Source organism: Calidris pugnax, unplaced genomic scaffold (assembly GCF_001431845.1).
Source record: "Calidris pugnax isolate Ruff unplaced genomic scaffold, ASM143184v1 scaffold317, whole genome shotgun sequence".
NCBI lineage: Eukaryota > Metazoa > Chordata > Aves > Charadriiformes > Scolopacidae > Calidris > Calidris pugnax.
This window is the reverse complement of record NW_015091111.1, coordinates 1,153,545-1,167,773: the sequence shown is the minus strand read 5'-3', so window position 1 is coordinate 1,167,773 and position 14,229 is coordinate 1,153,545. Positions and strand designations below refer to the sequence as shown.

The window sequence follows — 14,229 nt, the reverse complement described above, 5'->3', positions numbered from 1 at the left end:
GGAGTCCTATTTAGTAAAGAAAGTGTGTAAAACCACTAACCTTATTTTTTTTTAATTAATTAATTAAGACAGAGTGAGAAATTAATCACTGCACGCAAAAAAAGGTAACTTAAAATGTGTAATCAAATTGCTATATTTTACAGCCTGATAGATGATAATATAAACTCTTGCTAGGCAAAAAGCATTTTCTTGCTCTGTTGGGATGTATTTTGAAATGGTATTTTAATCCCATTAGCTTCCCTTTTCAAAATGGATATTTTTCACATTTGGATGCAGGAATGACAGTCTTTTGCCTATTCCCAGCTCAGATTTTGCACTTTGATATTGACAACTTCTAAATGCTCTAGGCTTTCTGCAAAGTTGGAGCAGTTAACAATTAAATAAACCTCTCAGATTTCAGTATTTCCCAGTATTACTGCACATAATGAACTGCAGTATGCTACATATTCCAAAATAGGCTATGTTGTAAGAGATACATGGGCTGCCATTTAAATAGGGCAGCCATCATTACGTTTTTAGTTTGTTTTTTAATAACTGTGACTAATTCACAATTGCTTTTCTGTACTTAACTGCTGTCTTCATCACTACCTAAAAGTAGACCATCAGTATGAGCAGCTCCAAATGCATTTACCTACACAGCACAGTAAGTTTAAAACCATGTCATTTACAATGGTCAGTCACTTCAAACAAAACCCTAGGATCTATTAATTACCTAGGTATGGCAGGTAATCATAATTTTTCCTGAATTCTGTACAGAATAATTACACACTAATGGTTTTCAGAATCTTGTGTTTTTTCTCAAAAAAACAATGGATAGAAAGGATGTGCCTGAGGCAGCTGGTTTACTCACTATGTGTTTAAAATGACAGAATTTTGGAAATGCTTGGGCTTAACAAATAGTTATTGAGAACAGAAAATTGCTGGTTTGTAGGTGATTGCTCAAATGGGGAAACTGCAAAAGATTATGTGCATTGCTGCTGTAGTCCACTGAAATCTTTTAAGTAAGGAAGATTAGAGAGGGTGAAACAAATTTAAGAGGTTAGAAAACTGATTTAATGCCAAAGACATTTCTTTAATTGCATCAATTTCAAGAAGGAACATGTAATTCATGGAACATGTGTCTGAGGTGTAACTGGGAAGATTGATCAAGAGATGTAATAGGCCACTTTGAGATCCGACATAGTTTATGAGCAAGAAAGGCAGGTACTTAATGGGAAACATTTGAAAAACAAAATTACCCACTTTAAAGTGAGGTTTTTGCTCTCTTACATCTTCCTGTGATGGACTTGATAACAGGTTCTGCTGAGCATTCAGCAAAGTTTAATGCATGTCATCAGCATTTTGAGGGAGGATGCTTCCAAAACAGTTCAGGAAAAATGAAACAATAGAGGCATCTTTGCATACTTTGCAAAGAATGAAGTGCATAATTTTAGCAAAGTTAATGAAAGTAAACACTGTGATTGTAATCTTCAATTCAAGAGTAAGCTTAGTATGGGGAAAAACAGCTAAGAGCAAGTACATTGGTTTTGCTTTGCAGCAGTTGTAAGCGCTAATGTCTTTTAGCATAACATGTATGATTTCAAGAAGAATATTGTCATTCTGGGATTTCTTTTGCTGCGAGTGTGGGCCCGTATTCCATTCTAACACAAGTGAAAGGCATTGTTTCAGCTGCTGGTTCACCACCTGACACTTGAATGAGGGATGTTTAAGTGGAAATAGAAATGTGTATTTTCTGAGCCTTGCCATTTAAGGGAGGGGTGGGTAATAATTTCCTATGGGACTCTGCACTCCAGCCTCAGAGAGTTAACTTGTAAGAACTGCATCACTTCCCATTATGGTCATCCTCATTCCAGCAGCACTTGTGCATTCAACACATGGTTTCTGGTTATGATGTTATGAGGGTGGAGTGGTTGCATCTATTCATCTTTCATTTGTGTGTTGATGTGGCATTTATATAAGTAGGAGTAATTTTTTTTTCTGATTTTTTTTTTCTTGTGTCACCAGTGCACCTATTCCATTCTTCCATCGCTGTGCTCCTGTGAACATTTCCTGCTATGCCAAGTTTGCAGAGGCCCTGATCACCTTTGTCAGTGACAGTAGTGTCTTACACAGGCTGATTAGTGGAGTTATGACCAGCAAAGAGATTATAATGGGACTTTGCTTGTTATCACTAGGTAATTGTTTTTCTCATTACTAGCTATTTCTTAGTATTGCATTAGGAGATTGTTAACACCCTCTAACCACAATGTGAAAAAAAAAAATGTATGATAGCAATGAGCCCGTAGAAAATGGTTGAGAATGCAAAATGCTTTTTTTTTTTTTTAATGTTATTTGACAGCTGAATAACTTATTCAGAAGCAATATACGTACGCATTCCTGGTCTTTTCTCCTCCTTCACTGATTATGAGATATAGAGGATGTGCGGCAACTGGTTAGCCCACATTAGTTTTGGTACATTTAACAGAACATCCCCATTATCCTCATTTTTATTATAATATTCACCTTTCCCTTTTGTAATGTTCACCTTCTACTAACCCAAGTCCAAACAAACCCATTCCAAATGAAAAGGACTGGGTGAGAATTGCACAATAGCACTCTCCTCTAAAATGTAGGGGGTTTAGTTTACTTCATTTAACGTACTTGTGCAGGGATATGAGAGCTTTCAGAGGGAAAACAAGGAAGTTAGGTGCCCATTTGTTGTATTGTATATTATCCCTTTCTTCCCCTTGCCCCAAAGTTAAAACCTTCAGGCCTTTGAAAAATACCAGCCTTCTGTGAAAGGTGGAAAATCCCAGCAGTGTAGTGGTGCTGAATTGTTTCTATAGTTATGAGATACTATATGTCCCTATAGAGTGGCACATCGCACAAGACTGAAGTGTTTTTTTAATGAATTCTTGAGAATTAAGATGGAATGCTACTCACCCACATATATTATTTTCATAATGAATTTATTTTACTCCTTCCATGTATAAAATCTGAAATCCTAAAACAGGAAGCTCCAGATACTATCCATGTATGCAAGCAGTGTGCGGTTTAGAAAAAAACACTGTGAAGATGTACAAGAGAAAGATCTTTGTTTTCAGTCTGCCTTTGTGGGTTTTTTAAAAAAAATAATAATAAAAATGCTAGATATCATTAAAAAAACCCTCACAAAGCACAAAAGACCATTGAATATCTCCACAACCAAAACTAGAAAGCTGTTTATTCCTCAATGATGACAGCTGAAGTATTTTATAGTAATAGAAGAAAGACTGCTGCATCTGAAAGCTAGTGGCTGATTAGCAGTGCTACTTTTGGGTTAGAGTCAGAAATTAGTACAGAGTTTTACATACAGTTAATTAGGAAAATATTTTATTTTTCATACCTTCAGAGTTAAACAGAATTTATTTCTTTTTAAACAAGGGATAAGACTGTGTGATTCTGAAAGCCAGGTTCCAGTGGTTTTCATGTAACTGCTGTCCACAAAGTAGTATATGCAAAAATATGTGCATGCGCTTATAGAAGCTAAATCTTAGTTGGCTGGGATAGTAGAGAGGTTTTTAACATCCAGTTCCTGAATGGCAGTGGAACTATTATGAACAAAGCTTCTTAAAGAACTAATTTTGAGTATTTGAAATAACGTAGTAATTTTTTTAACTTTTTACTGTCATGACATTTGGGAGTACACAGGTGGCACATTATCTGCACTTGTTTGACAAGTGCATTTGAGTGCAAATTCTGCTCTACTCCTCAGGTGTGCTTTTGTTACCAGACTCAGACTACTATCATGTCTTGCTGTCTGTTTTATCATTGTCTAAATGCATCTCTGTCCGTATGTACACATTGTGTCATGTATTTAATGTACCATGCAAATGTATTTATGCTCTCTTTGTTTTAATCAACAGTATCAAAGCAGAAGGTGTAGAGGTCCCTAATTTCCTTAACTATATGTACAATGAGTTTGTAAGCCTCAGAAAATAAATATCTGTCTAAAAATCCTGTTAGAAAGCAGTTATCTTAGTGCAGTGGAAGGCTATTTCAACTTGAAATAATTGCTCTACATATTTTGTCTTCTTTTGCAGTGTTGTCCATGATTTTGATGGTTATAATCAGGTACATTTCAAGAGTACTTGTCTGGATTTTGACAATTATTGTCATTCTGGGATCACTCGGTAAGTCTTGTTTGTCTCCCAGTTTCTGAGTGTCCAGTTCTAATCTTTGTGCTCCATGTCTTCAGGCCAGCTACATCCTGCACAGCTCTTGAACCATGCATTTCCCTTCAGCTTTCCTTTGAGTTCCTTGCAAGACAAATGTCAAAAATGCTGCTTTTGTAATTGTAGTCCTCTCCCAGAGATTATGTTGCTCCTTAGAGATTTGACGCTTTACCTGTTTGGCTGGCCAGCTTCCTGTCAGCCTGTCTCACTAGAGCCCACCTAGGCAATGTGGGATATTCCTCACAGCACTTGTAGTACAGCCCTTAACATTTCCTGCTTCTTAACCTGCCTTCCAAACATGTGAGCAAGCATGCAGGAATCAAAGGGCAGCTACTGTTTATGCAGCCTTAGGATGTAGATATGTCCGTAGAACCCTGCAGGTTCATCAGCCCTTTCAGTCCTCTGAGTAGCTCTGTAGGTGTCTCTAAGATTTGTTCTTGAGCAGAGGAAGCAAAGGTGCTTTTCTAGCATTTCTAATCAAATCCTTGTATTTCCATATGACTCAGAAAGTCCTGCATGACCTGGGTCACGTATGAAATGCAACCAGCCATGCCATCTTGGGAATGGCCAAAGATTGTCTCATGCAAAATGTCTCATGCAAAATGATTTTGCTTGCATGAAGATAGCCTTGCTTTATGACATTAACTTTTATATTTGTAAAATTTAAGTTTTCTATTACTGATACTCGGTAGCAAAGCACAAATGTATGTGCAGATGACTAAAGGGAAGGAACAAAAATAGAATAAATTAGGAAGTACTAGCAATTTAATTCTTGCAATGCATGACTGCAAGGGATGGAAAAAAATCAGCAGACCATCTATGTCTTTTCAGGATCACTTGTTTTTTCTGCTTACTGTTCAGAGGATCTCTGACCACAAAAAAGGGACCTTTTTTTTTTTTCATTTATATTCCCTTAAGACACTGGGCCACTGTGATGAGTTGGAAGTGTTGAATGACTTATTGCTGCCTGTTATAATATTCTAAAAAAAATCGCATCCATTATACAGACTGAAATAAGCGTGTCATTTGAGAGACATACTGCTTGTTCACTATTCAGGGTACACCAAAAGAGCATCTTCCATTTTAGACCTGAAAGGAGTACCTCCAGCAAAGACTTGTGACTTGTGCAGCTGATTCAGAAATAATAACAGAACAGAGGAGGAAACTGAAAACCCTCCCTGAGAAGCAGGAATCTTGTATTTAAGAAAAGTTCTATCTTGGAAATGTAGCTAGAATATGAGAACAGAATTCTGACCATAAGGCTACAATTTCCTAACCAGAGTTAGAAGGAAGTACTTCACAGTATATTGGCCTCCTGAGTCTGTCGCTGATGTTCTTCCAGTGCCCAAAAGACATTGTCTGGTGAAGGTGTAGCTATATGTCATTAACCTGAGGTGCTGTTCTCAGCATCAGGGCTGATTCTTCTCGATTCCCAGGAGCTGTGGACTGCTTTTGTTCCTCTTGTTGTTTTGCATCCTAATCCAAAGGCTTGTCTCTGTTTTCCCTCCTAAATTCTTACTCTCTAGCATATTATACACATAAATTCATACATCCTACCATGTAACACTTTAATCTTCTTTTTGTTACTCCATTGCCTGTCTAATGGAAGCTGTGATCTTCATTGTTAGGGCTCCTCGTGACCAAGTCCTCTCATGCACTTCACCTTAAACCAGAAAGTCAAAGAGCTGCAAGTCCTTTTAAATGGTCATAGTGGGGTGAGACTGCAAAAACCCACTTGAGAAGAGGGCACTTCTCCATTCTCAGAAGTTTCTGTTGGTTTAGCTGTCAGTGCCTTTGAGCCTTCTCTACCAGACTATGCTTAGAAGAGGAAACTGTTTAGTTTCTTTAGTACTAGGTAGTATAACTGGCGTCACATAGAAGGAGCCTCTCTCAGTTATTCTTTTTTTCCTCTCTAAAACACAGGTGGTACAGGAGTCCTTTGGTGGCTTTATGCTAAGCAACGAGTGTCTGCTAGTGCTGTTGAGACTCAAATAGCCAAAGACAATCTTCAGGCTCTTCTGATCTATGCTATTTCAGCTACAGTCTTCACGGTATGTTTTGCTAATGACTATATTATTTTCTTTTTCTGTCTTCCTGGTTGTGTCTATTTTTTTATTCTGGTGCAAGTTCCATATTGCACACATTTTTGAAGAGTTTATTGCTACCGCAAGCTCTGTTGCAGTGATTTTTTTTTTTTTAATTTTTATTTTTGCTTGTAGGCATTGTTCTGTAATATCTGTTTTGAGTCAGGAGAGAGTTCCTGACCTTGCAGCTACTTTCCTCTACTGTAAAATGTCCACAGGGACTCCCGTGAATTGGTACAATATTGGACCCCCAATCCAGTTTCAGTTACGAGATTTTTCTTAGGTTCCTGTGTCAGAGGTACTTCATAATTTCAGTTTATTTGAAAGTCCTCAGACCATTCCTATTTCCAAAATCGGTTGTTCCCAAACTTTTTTCCATTTGCGGAAGAATCATTGTGAAACAAAAAATACTAAAAATTATTGCTGAACTAATTTGTCTTCATCAGGCCTTGCTTTTTGTTTCAGAGTTACTGACTTTACTACTGGAAATTGACAATGTTTGACTAACTTATATCACAAGTTCACCACACCATGTCCATATGTAGGTGTTAAATTGTATTCTTTGTTAAATTCTGCTGATTTCACTGGTTTGTAAAACATAATTGAGGGTAGGATCTGGTCTGATTTCATAAGCCTGAGGCTAATGATGATTCCAAACACGTAATTATGAGGTTGGAATTCCCCAAAAGCATAATTTGTAAAATAATTTATCATTGAAGCTGATAGAGGTTTTACATTTTGATCTTGTGATTTTCTAGGTAGAGCGTGTGTTAATTTGAATATCCTAGCCGTGCAAAATGATAGCTTGCTCATTTTTCAGTTCTCTAAAATGTGATTTGGAAACTCCTTCCTCTAGGTTATCTTGTTCTTGATAATGTTAATTATGCGCAAACGAGTAGCTCTCACCATTGCCTTGTTCCACGTGGCCGGCAAGGTCTTCATTCACCTGCCGCTGCTAGTCTTCCAGCCATTTTGGACATTCTTTGTGCTTATCCTCTTCTGGACATACTGGATCACAGTCCTGCTCTTCCTTGGTACTACAGGTAAGCAGCTACTAGGCTTATTTTAAATAAATTCCACTTCATTTTTATATGGTTTCAGGCAGAGTTGGTTAAAATGCACATAGGAACCTCTGGAAAAAACCCCACATACTATGCTTCTGTTGTTGTCTACTTCAGTGACTTCGAAACACTTGTTTGAAGGAGGTTGTTGTGTGTTTGAGTCTGCATTACCAGTATGCTATTTTGTGCCTTAGGCCGGCTTTTTGATTTGATGCAAGTTGGCATGTTGCAAACCACAAGACTCCATTAATGACTGCTATAATGATTTTCCCAATAATTACCTCTGATTTTACATAAACAGGTCAAAAACAGCTAATCTTACAGCTTATCTCATAAGGTGTTGTATTATATTGTAGCCAGTACTTACACAGATGAAGACATAGTAATGAAAGGGCCATTTACTGTCTCCCAAAATGTATATATACTCAAAGTAGCGTTCAGTTGTTCGTAACTTAGGTGTCTAGTATTATTTCAGCATTTACCAGGATTATTAGGGAGATTTTTCTGCTGTTTGTACACCATAGTTTGGGAGCAGCCAGTGTACTCTCCATTTATGCCTGCTGTGAAGCACATCGGAGGAGAGCTTTCTTTGTGTTCAGGGTCTGACAAGAGCTTCTAGAATTAGTTGATCCTATAAGTTTAAATGTTAGTTACCTCCGTAGAGAATCCTAGTAACTGCTTTTTAACACGGGGGACGTCTGTGTTATTTTGCAGTAAGTTGTAGACAATAGAGACCGTCATTCATTATTAAGATCCCAGAATTCTGAAATTTACTGTTTTCTGCTGGTTGAAAAGTAGCAGTGTTTCAGATCACAAAGCTATTTCAGGATCAAACAAAAGAAATATTTTTTATTTCATAGCCTGAACTTCTAGCAAGGGATGGAGGTAATATAATTCACATGTTCTTGTTCCCATTACTGTTGAAATTTTTAGTTTTCATTGTATGCTCTACTATGTGCAGAAAATTTTTTGCCTCTGAAAGTGAGTTAAGTCTAAGTCCTATGCTTTACTCTATGAGTTAAAGACCACTGCACAGAGACTCAATTTGTAGCAGAATTTAGGCTGATGTTATATTTTTCTGACAGAACTCATCGATTGGCCTTGATTCTGCAAAGGCTAATTTATGCTTTTACCTTTATGCTCACTTGATTATCTTCACTGATATCAATTAAACAAAATCTTTGTACAAATAGGGCCAGATCTTTCAGTCCAGACCAGGAGAACTTAAAAAATGTCTGCTTTATCTGTGTATGAGAACAAGCCTAGTCTTATGAAGAGTTTGTTCACTAAAACCAAAATTATTTCACTAGTTTGGTTTATTCACAAGAAAATACTAATTGTTTATATAAGAGTAAAAGCATAGCTAAGAAGATGGAGAAGGTGCTATCAATGCTAAGTCTGAACCGTGGTTTCCAAGGTAAGCGTTTTATACACATGATGTTACTTTCAGTATTTTTCTGAATCTCATCTGATGTTCGTATTACTGGTGTCTAAGATGAAACATCTCGGCGTGGGTTAACACATTCAAAAAGAGCTTATCCTAGGGGGCTCCTGACATGTGCTGTCAGCCTCAACATGTGATGCTGATACTCAGTTGAGACAGAGTCAATGGATTTCTGAATGTATGGAATCATATGTTTAGAATCTCTAAAGCTGTTCCTTATGTCTGTAATTAACTTCAAAGCTTCAAATACTGTTGAAATACATGTACAAAGACTTACCATAAGGAAAACAAAAGTGATTGTTAATGTTAGCATCTAAATGTAAGGAGCTATGAAGTTTAACATTGATCACGACTCCATGAATACTATCAACAGAGCAGCAGACTGAAATGAAGAATGACTAAGGCAAGCCTTCTATTATGTTTTATTATAAGAATTTTTGCTACTTAGTGGTTACTTTTGGAAATTAGTGGTGGTTAGTTTTGGAAATTTTCACCATGTGTCTATAAATTAAAAGAAGTGTTGCAGGATTTTGAGCACACTCTATTTCTTCAGTGCTTTTTTCAAATGCCATTGTACTGATTGCCTCAAAAGCTTTGTCTATCTTATGAACAATATTCCTAAACATGACATTCGGTAGCGTTAGTAGAAGCTAGAGGGGTTCTGCTGTAGACTGTATGCATCCTTCTTTCTGACTTGATTTAAGCAGTATTTCCTTTCTTACTTTCATTTATTTCTAGGTAGCCCTGTCCCAAACGAAGAAGGATTTGTTGAATTTCGGATGGTAGGCCCCTTGAAATACATGTGGTGGTACCATGTAGTGGGACTGATCTGGATCAGCGAGTTTATCCTGGCCTGTCAGCAGATGACAGTAGCAGGGGCTGTTGTGACCTACTATTTCACAAGGTATGGACACCTCAGGCAGCTCTGCTGTAAGCAGCCTAGACATGGAATTAACAGAACTAATGAGGGACACAGCTTTTGGGGAGAATACTTGCCTCTGTCCTGCTGGAGAGCAGTTGAATTGTATTGACTCTTTAAGTCATGTCAAGTCCTAAAATAATGTGGTTTGCTGATTATAGATGGTATTCTTGATATTTTGGACACGGGGTCTGGCTTGCCTTGTAACCTTTGTAACATTGTATAGATGCGGATGGCTGTTTGTAAAGCAGAATGCACCTGGAAGATCATCTGTAATGCTCATAATTAATGCTGATAAGCTTGGTAGAGACAAGTGATACAAAATACGTGTGCATTAAAGTTCCATATTTCATTGCTGTATTTGTGTACTAAGTTGTGTATCATGGCATACTTTATGCTGGCTGTTCTGCATGTGTCTGCTAGCTATTCAAGAAGCCAATACTAACTATTAGGCAATGGTTTAACCAACCTTCAGGCACAAGAGTTTTGCTTTGCAGAGATAAGAAACTGATTTCAGAATCACAAACTTAGCACTGGGGTTTCAGTATCTAGTATTTGGAAACTTTTCTGAAATTAGAGTCGCTTAAAATTTACCTTAAGTGAAAATTAAAGTTCTGGTTTTAGCCATTTAGGACCCAGGTTCTTAATTTTAAAATATGGTGTCAGGTGTTCCGTTACTATTTCATGAGAATGAGAATAAATAGTACTTCAGTGATCTGAAGTGTTACATTGTTGTTATGTAGAGGAGCACTGTGGCAATATTTTTGCTAAGGAAAAGAAGCAAGTACACTAATACCTGTTTTATAAAAGTATAGTTTAATGAAGCTTCTCTGCATGTTTTCCTAGATCTAGTAGTTCATAATACATTTCTTCACACCCTGCCCCTCCCAGAAAAAGCCACCACATCATTGTTCAAGAACTAGATGAGTAATTTTATTTTCAGACATTCTCAGAGTCTTTTCCAAACCATATAAATTCAACTCCTCTAGATAAAGAGCAGAATGAGTAGAGGATGTTGGCAAGATACTTAGAAATGGTGAATTACTTAAGAAAGGAAAACTGAGACATTGGAGTGATGCTATTCCCAAGAACTGTCCTAAATACACATGTAGTTTAGCTAGTGGGTTTTGGTATGTGTTTTTAGCCTTTCATATGAGGACTATTATAAAAAAAAATTCAAATGATATCCAGCAGCTACACTCTGTGTGCTTTTAAGAGCCTGGCTTTTTGAAGAATGGGTTTTTAAATAATACATGCAGAAATTTTTCAAGTGCATGATTCAGATCACAAATGTTTAATTGGTTTGTCTTTTTAATTGAGACTGTTATCTGAATTACATTGAACTTCTTATCTGCCCTAGTCTTTAAAACAATATCAAAGGCAATGAATTAATTTACTGTGCTGACAAAAATTCTGTTATTTTATTAATGATGAAGTCCTCCAATATACCAGTGAAATACATCTGTGAAGTTACTACAAGATGTTACAGGGATATATCTTGTGAATAATTAAACTAGGTTGAGTAATGAACTAGAAAAATTCAGAGGACGGTGGATGAATTTGCATTGAAGTAGATCACTTAGCAATGTGTATCCTTAATCTGGAAGTTTTATGTATTTTCTGTCACTTGAGGGTGGGTGATTTTTCTTTAATTGTACCTTATAATTCCGTAACAGGAATTTTATTTTAAATTAGTAAGTACCTGTTTCTCCCTACTGTAATCCTTTTCTGCTTTTTAAGGTACAATTCTAATCTGAAAAGTGACATAGTAAGAAAGGAAAGGGCATGAATTTGGACTTACCCATTATTTTGCATATAGGCAGCTTTCCAAAGCAAATGATATGAAGTTATCTATGAAGAAATGTTTTATATGTGTTCACTGTTCACTTACCTTATCCAGATGGATTCCTTTCATTTCGGGCAATAACAGACCTCAAGGTGTTCTCCGTTACAGACTCTGCCCTCTATTACATTTACCACAAGAGGAGGGAGTGATTGGGTTGCCTGGGTGTAAGACTCAGACCTTGTATGTGATTTTGCCCAAAATGGAATAGAATTTGGCTTCCCCAACCTAAGCTCTAAAAGTTAATTGGAAGAAAATACAGGGTAAACCTATTTTAGTAGTTCACATCTCAGGATTAGGTCACACAGATGTTAGTTTCGTGGCATGAAGACTCTACTTTTTATCCTTTTGAATGAAAGTCACATGAAAGTTACTTTCTCCCAAGGTGAGGAGATCTTTTATGTTTGGAATGTTAGCACTTGTTCCTTTAACGTGCTTAGTATTATGTTCATAATTCTAATAAAGAAGAGCAGCCATTCTTTAAATGTTAAATAAGGCTATTCTTTGAGAGAGAAATAGAAATGGCTTCATTGGTAGGAAATATAAACAAAAACTTTAAGAGGGAATTGCTTCAGAACTGTGAAATTGACTATTCATCTCATAAATTAATAACATTCTAGCCACATTGCAGTAAAATAGCTTGTTGTAAGGCTTGATATTTGGTTCCTTCAGGGTGTAATAGCTAAATCAGAAATGCAAAACATTTGAGAAAAGAATTTACCTAATAAGAAACAACAGTAGTACTGTCTCCAAAGTCTCCATGAAGACCTTCAGGAGAGATGGGGAAGGCAAGTTTATCAGCAGACTGACTGAAAAAGCGTTAGCTTTGTTTCTCACTTTTCTGGAAGGTTTTGAATAGCACACCATCAAATGTAGTTTTGTAGAAACTGCCAGTTGGTGATAGTAGTAATGCAGCCAACTGCTAACTTAAGACATACTGGTTCCTTATCCTATTCCTATTACAGCATTAGAGCCAAAACCATGATTTGCACAAACTGTCAGTGTGGAGTGAAAAATACAGACTGAAAGCTAGTATAAGGATAGTACATTCCTTTTGCACGTTAGTTTATTGAGAATTTGTAGCGCTTCTAGATGTGACGAAATGCATATTGCTCATTCTACTTTATTATTTTTCTCTTTTCAACAGGGAGAAAAGGAATCTGCCATTTACGCCTATTCTGGCATCTGTCAATCGCCTTGTTTGTTACCACCTAGGAACGGTGGCAAAGGGGTCTTTCATTATCACACTAGTGAAGATACCACGAATGATTCTTATGTATATTCATACACAACTCAAAGGAAAAGTAAGAGAAGTAGATTCCATTCTCTTACTGAAACTCAATGTCTGATGTGTTCACAGCTAATTTAATTTAATTTGTGTGTGGGCTGGAAGTCTTGTTTTGAAATATTTGGTCTTTAAAGGACCATGGGACTGAGAGGGACTGCTTTAGTTACGAAGCTAAGTATCAGTTACTGAAACACAAAGGAATATTGTTTTCTTAAGTCTGTTGATTTTAATCTTTACCTTTGTTTTCCTACATTCTGTGCTTTCCTAGGAAAATGCTTGTGCTCGCTGTATGCTCAAAGCCTGCATCTGCTGCCTTTGGTGTCTAGAAAAGTGCCTGACCTACTTAAATCAGGTAAGATTTTCAATATGCAAGTTTTATGTAAGGGCTGATAATATATAATTCCCAGAATGCATTCTGAGGCTGATACATAAGGTATCATACTTTGGAACTGAACTTCAATGAAGGTACTTCAGTCTTGTGTCCATTACTGAAATTACGCTACAAATCACTACATTAGTGTTTGTTTACCTCGTAAAGGTGAAAAATAGCTGGTATTCATCTTTCTGAACATGGTAACTCAACTTTATAGCAATTTGTTTAGTTGTTGGAAGTGTTCCTCCTTATGTCCACTCTATCAAACTACATCTGAGTTTCAAAATACGTTTGTTGTGAAAAGAAAATGAAGCTTTTGTAGGTGTAATTTTTAAGGTTCTATAAAAAACTATACATAACATCAAATTGTCATCATCATCTACGAAGTGGAAGGAATTGTAAGTTGTGACACACTGGCTAGTCAGACCCCTTTGTAAAACAGATTTGATTTGCCTGTAGTTTCACCTCTGTTAAGTACACATCTAAATATCTCTCTAATATCCCTTTCACCCTTGTTCATTTTTTGCTTGTGGAAATACAAAAATAAAAGCAGGAGGCGGCATTTAAAAAAAACCCCAGCATATCCCTGCAAACTGTCTTGGCTAACTTTGAATGCAGTCTGATGGTGTATCTAGAAATTATCTTGGTGGACTTGAATGACTCTCAAACTTGATTATATTTCCTGAATATTTTTTCTAACTACTTAATTGCTGTAGTTATGCCACTGCTCACCACCTCCTGCAGAGTAATTGCAAATTCTGTTTAATTATTTTTTTGGAATAAACTTATTAGTGTATAAATGGTGAGCAAGGGAGGAATAGAATAGGAATTCTCTACCTTGTATAGTCTTTTGTCAGCTGGTATGTACTGCTTGATTCAAAAATTCTCAAGGGAATCTTTGTTCATTAACATCATATGACTTATGTGACTTATTCAGAAGCTCCATCTTCTTCCTTTTCTTCCCCCCCCCCCCCCCCCCCCCCCCCCCGCCCGGCAAGGGCGCTGCTGTTCTATTTGAGATTTT

General features: G+C 36.8%; 1 protein-coding gene across 3 annotated transcripts in view; it reads left to right on the top strand.

Annotated features, from left to right (window-relative positions):
• SLC44A1 (solute carrier family 44 (choline transporter), member 1) overlaps positions 1 to 14,229 on the top strand; it is a 65,258-nt gene that overhangs the window by 38,022 nt on the left and 13,007 nt on the right. For all 3 annotated transcript variants that reach the window (XM_014958140.1, XM_014958141.1, XM_014958139.1), the window contains exons 6-12: positions 2,005 to 2,174; positions 4,062 to 4,151; positions 6,117 to 6,244; positions 7,134 to 7,320; positions 9,521 to 9,686; positions 12,692 to 12,848; positions 13,101 to 13,184. In XM_014958140.1, the coding sequence (XP_014813626.1) occupies positions 2,005 to 2,174; positions 4,062 to 4,151; positions 6,117 to 6,244; positions 7,134 to 7,320; positions 9,521 to 9,686; positions 12,692 to 12,848; positions 13,101 to 13,184 (982 nt within the window). The remainder of the gene's footprint in view (positions 1 to 2,004; positions 2,175 to 4,061; positions 4,152 to 6,116; positions 6,245 to 7,133; positions 7,321 to 9,520; positions 9,687 to 12,691; positions 12,849 to 13,100; positions 13,185 to 14,229) is intronic.